Here is a 5501-nt window from a genome sequence, read left to right on the forward strand (position 1 = left end):
GCCCGCAGCAACTCCTGTGCGTAGCCTGTACCAGGAGAGAGAACCTGCAGCCCGTCCGTACAAGGCTGTACGGCTGGTTTGCTCAGAGAACACAGCAGCCAGAAAGATCTGCAGCAGCCGACTTGCTCCCTTCAGCTTTTCCACGCTTCCCCACAAGGGCATGTAAGCTCCACGACTCTTTTTCCCAAAAAGAAGAGAGAGAGAGAGAGGAGAGAGAAGCACACACTCCAAAAGTGGAGTTGCCCCCTCTCCATAATAATCCTAGGGCCCCCCACTTTAATTATTATTAAAGTTCCCTAGGGGCCACTAAGGCCTAGGGGCAACTTTAATAAAACATTAAAATACTAATGTTCTAGTTCCCCCCTTCACACCTAGGGATGTCCACACATCTTTAACTCTGCCTAGGGGCAACTTTAATAAAACATTAAAATACTAATGTTCTAGTTCCCCTCTTCACACCTAGGGATGTCCACACATCTTTAACTCTGTCCGGGCACCCCCCATGTGAATCATCCAATATTCTGACTCAGCAATCACCATGCCCACACTTGTGCTGTTCCATTTTCACAGGGCCATGACATGTACACCTATTTGGGACTGACAGGTGGTCTACATGTGTTTTTGCAGGTGGTAAGTGTCCCCAAAAACCCAATTTACAGCTTTATGATTTCACACACTAATAATTATGGTTGTAGGTTCACACACACTTATAAGTGACTGGACAACTTATAAGTTGTACACATTAGGCAGCACTTATCTAATGCACATGGCGTCCAAAAGTCGAGCTCTGGACAATATTTGGGCCATCTTCAAGTAGGCACCCCCTTCTGGACCTAAAAAGTACACATTACAACTATTATTGGCAGAGGAGCTCTATTGTGGAAGGGAACTCTAGATTTGTGGTAGGTGCATGCTTTTCTGGATGCATGGGAGCTGGTCGACTGGTTCTACAGGCCACCAGGTGTATGGGAGATGCTCTCCGAATCCTATTGGAGGCTTCCCTACTTCTGGTCGATTGGTTTACAGCCCTAAAAAGGGGCTGGTCAGGTCATAAAGTAGGGGAGAAGAGCTGGTCGAATCATCTGGACTGATTCTCTAGTGATTTGAGACCTATAGGGTTGTGTACTGCTGCTGGTCGCTTCCTTTTGTGGCTACTGAGAGCTGGTCGACTGCTATAAACAGCCCTTCAAGGGTGGTCGACTTGTTCTGTGAGTCATACAGAAGGAAGTTGAAGATGTAGGGTTGTCTCGGGTTGATGTGGGAGTGCTATGGGCTGTCCATAGTTGTCCTGCATGTGCTTGATGGCGGGAGTACCCTCTTGTGCTGAGGATCGTCATCAAATTAGCATATGTTTTTGTTTTACTTTCATATTGCATTGGAAGAGAGAGGTGCTAGCCAGTGGAGAATCCTTGGGCACCCGTGGAGTTGTATTTGGAAGCAGACTCCTTTTTGGTAATCTAACCATAAGGGGGGGGGGGGGGGGGGGGGTTAAATAAAGAGTAAACCTCATTACTTAAAGTTTAAATCAGTTACCAAGCCCATTACACAATACCTCATGTCATAGTGATATAAGCAAGAACCATGAAAGTCATAGATGATAAAAGAGAGTAAAAATATCATGTCTACAGCACATGTCCTGGTCCACAAGTGCAAAAAGCAAAACAATGAAACACTACAGTTGTCTAGACGCAAGAGTCTCAAATCTCATCATCAGATGAAGATGATGAGTCTTCTGAAGAGAGCATGCCTCCATCATTGATACCATTGTCCTCTTCATCGAACTCTGGCTCAACAACAACAAGCTCCAGTGCAACCTCGTTATGTGCCTCGGGAGTGTGAATGAGTTGGACAGCCTCATTTGCACGCCTCTGCTGGGTGCGACGAATTGGAAGCTTTCCCTTGCGAATGCTCTCTCGTCTCGCAGAGCTTGGATCTGGAGCTGCCTGGCGTAGAGGAATGCTGAGAGATCGTGCACGTGAGCGGGTCACACAATGATCCACACTCTCAAGCTCTCGATGTAAAGCTCTCAAAATCTCATCTTGCTCATCTCTAATCTGCCGATCCACAAGCTCCGGGCTGGGTTCATCTACCAATTTGAGTAGTGTTGGATCTACCTATTTAAACATGCCACAAATTGCATATTGGATATTCATTGAACTAGAAATAATTTTCTACTTCTAAGTTCTTCTTGAGTCCAATTTATACCTGTTTCGGTGACCCCAAAGCATGGTAGCTTCGCATGAGCTTCATGTTAGCTCTGCAGTACACCAACTTCTCTAATTGAGAAGTACTAAGGCGATTCCGAATCTTGGTGTGTATAAGAGAGTATGAGCTCCAGTTCCGCTCACATGCTCTAGCTGAGCAATCCTATGCAAAAATGAGTGCAATGCGAGCAAATTTGTAAATCTTTTAATGCTAAAACATTAGGCTTCACTTCCGAACACTATACTTTAGAGATTAATTACAAGTTACCTGGAGAGAGAACACGAAGAGCAAAGCGTGAAAGGTTTGGAAGACCAACCCTTCCATAAGAGTGCCACCATGTCAAAGGAAATTTCATGGCTTCCTTCCTCAATGACATAGGTCTCGCAAATGAAGCACCAATACCATTCATGTACGTGCTGAACTCTCTATCAATCTGAAGTTGCTCCTCCTCTGAGAACATCCTTCCAACATACTCTGACTGCTTCATGCTCAAAGAAGTATTATTCCATAGCTCTGGTGACCTATAGAGAGGATGGAGCATGGCAGCCATAGCATGGATGGTGCGGCTCATGAATGTCCACCGTTTGTCTACAATGTCCAAGATCTCACCTCGGCTAAAAATGAGAGATTGAAAATACATGTCTTAGGTTACACATGTTAGTCCTGACATGTCATGAGAATCGAGAATCGAGAAGTCATAAAAATCAAAGAAAGAGGAAGAAATTAGAACTATTGCTTACTGTGAGCAGTCATCATGGAGCACTGAGCAACATGGTCAAATCATCATCTAGGATCCGCCTCTGCAAGTATTTTGTACGCTCATCCTCTGAATGATGCATCTATCACCACCTTGGATCCACAACTGTTGATGATAGTGAATCTCTTATCTTGTAGAGCCTATCCAAGACCAAGAATATGTAGGTAAACTTGGTCTTGGAGGGTCTCACCATATCCAAAGGGCTATGGCTCCGAAAGATGGCAAGAGCCTGATGCTTCTTGCGGAAGAAGGTGGGGATCTTTACAGCATCTGCAACAATGGGCTGCACCCAAACAAGCTTCCCAATGTCTTCCATAAGTAAATCAAGACAATGGGCAGCACATGGAATCCACACTATATGTGGAAACCCTGCCTCGACCATTTGACCCATTGCCTTGCAGTTAAGAGGCGTTGTCGATCACCACCTGCACAACATTGTCCTCCCCAACCTCAAGGATAGCCTGTCAAATGTGGCCATAAATGAACTCCCCTGTGATCCTGTCCCTTGCTCTCCCTGCATCCACGGCACGCAAGAAATAGGTGCCCAAGCAAGATGACACAAGGATATTGATTATGTGCCTCTTGCGAATGTCTACCCACCCATCTGAAATAATAGTGCATCCGAACTCCTGCCAATATGCTTTCACAGGAGTGAGCGCCTTGTCTATCAAGGCCTTCTTCTCATCCAACATGGATGTACGCATCTTCGTATACTCAAGACCTGTCCATGTCTCAGTAGGCCCCTACCTGTGCAATCGCTTTCACCATTCTTTTCCATTGGTCTGTCCTTAACACATTGAAGGATATATTACACTCAATAAGAGTACGATAAATCTCCATTTTTGCCACCCTTTGCCGCTCCTTTACCCAATCTTGTGATGAGATACAAGAAGGCAGAGTGGATTGCTTTGATGCCTCCCCTGTACCTCTCGCATCTTGTGGCAGGAGGTCCTCATCATCGGCAATACGTGCCCTCTTCCTGCCTGTGGTGGATTCGGATGAAGCCAAAAGGCTTTCACCCTCATCTAGTGTACCTGAACCTGTAACATCTCCAATAAAAGCATCATGGAGAGCATCTTGCATACTTTCACCACCTCTAACATTGCTTGCACCACCCATTGCAGGACAATTCTCCGCAATCAATTGGTCCCTCAAAGCTTGTGGTATTTTATGGCCCCTAGTGTGGTGTACTATGCAGAGTTGTCATCTTCTTTTATCTAGCATGCTTATGTGTATTTTCAGTTTTCATGATTGATAAGATTTCTGTGTTACAGTTGCCCTTCCGTATACAGCATTTGCCAATGAGATCTCGAAAAACCCGAGACATCATTTTGTTGAACATCGTTGGTGCGTTGGTGAGGCCAAAGGGCATCACCACAAATTCGTAGTGGCCACGCTTGGTCCTAAGGGCCGTTTTTGGAATGTCGGCCTCGAAGATCCGAAACTGATGGTCGCCACTCTTTAGATCTATCTCAGAAAAAATCTTTGCACCATTGAGTCGTTCTAGGCTGTACTTTATTCTAGGCATGGGGAATCTATTCATCATTTGATATTATCTTTTGACTTCCTCTCCTTAGTAGCTAGGTTTGTTAGTTTATTTATTTTTGATCTTTCAAATGCTTTGTTTTTGTCTATGTCCTTCTTCACTATTATTTCTTTCTCAAATCTCTCAATTCGTAAGTTCAGATTTTTCTGACCTTGTGAAGGTATATATCTATTCTTCATTGTTAGTTTATTGAACGCCTTGTAATCCACACATAAGCATGCAGACTTTTCCTTCTTTTGGACAAATAGAATGGGAGCGGCAAAAGGTGAGGAATGTGTGAAAACATCATTTTTCCCAGTCCTAAAAAGGGGATTTTATTGGGTTTTATTTGGAATTTTTTGTGTCTTTGCTGACCGACAGCCTTTAAGCAGTCCCATAGACTATATATAGGTTAGCCTCATCATTCATCATCTTGTACCACTTCCTGACCATATCAAGTACCATCTGGTGGTGCTGCTGCCGGCGCATATACCATACGTACGTTATCATCATCGCTTGTCACCCTCAGCACATCAGCGTACTGGGGCCACACCTTGGGACATCAGCCCTCTCTGCTACATCCAGTACTTCAGCGTTTAGGTCCAAGATTCTTAAGGAGTGTCACGATGCCCCTTCTTCTGGACACCCTGGGGTACACAGGACACTATCATTAGTGAAACACACTTTTTATTGGCCAAAGATGAAAGGGTATGTAGAAGATTATGTTCTCAAGTGTCAGATTTGTCAGGCAAATAAAGCTGAATGCTTTAGACAGGCTGGGTTGTTGCATCCTTTGCAAATCCCAGGTAATAAATGGGAAAGTATTTCCATGGATTTTATTACCGGATTGCCAAGAACACATCAAGGCCACGATTCTATTTGGGTTGTGGTAGATCGCTTGACAAAAATGGCTAGATTTTTACCGACCCGGAAGACTATTACAGCTACGCAATTAGCTCGGCAGTTTATCGAGCAATTGTTTAGACTGTACGGGTTACCGCAGGACATAGTCAG

The 5501-nt window shown here is 44.5% G+C and overlaps 1 protein-coding gene across 1 annotated transcript; it reads right to left on the reverse strand.

Moving 5' to 3' along the window:
• Positions 1-757: 757 nt before the first annotated feature.
• On the reverse strand, positions 758-2776 carry LOC147614705 (uncharacterized). The gene is made up of 4 exons (XM_086779737.1): positions 2476-2776; positions 2206-2369; positions 1783-2114; positions 758-833 (listed from the first exon to the last, which is right to left on the reverse strand). The coding sequence occupies exons 1-4, from the start codon at positions 2774-2776 to the stop codon at positions 758-760; spliced, it is 873 nt and encodes a 290-aa protein (XP_086635863.1).
• Between the last annotated feature and the right edge of the window lie 2725 nt (positions 2777-5501).

This window comes from Cibotium barometz, chromosome 41, assembly GCF_041138505.1.
Source record: "Cibotium barometz isolate CiBa-2024 chromosome 41, ASM4113850v1, whole genome shotgun sequence".
Lineage (NCBI taxonomy): Eukaryota > Viridiplantae > Streptophyta > Polypodiopsida > Cyatheales > Cibotiaceae > Cibotium > Cibotium barometz.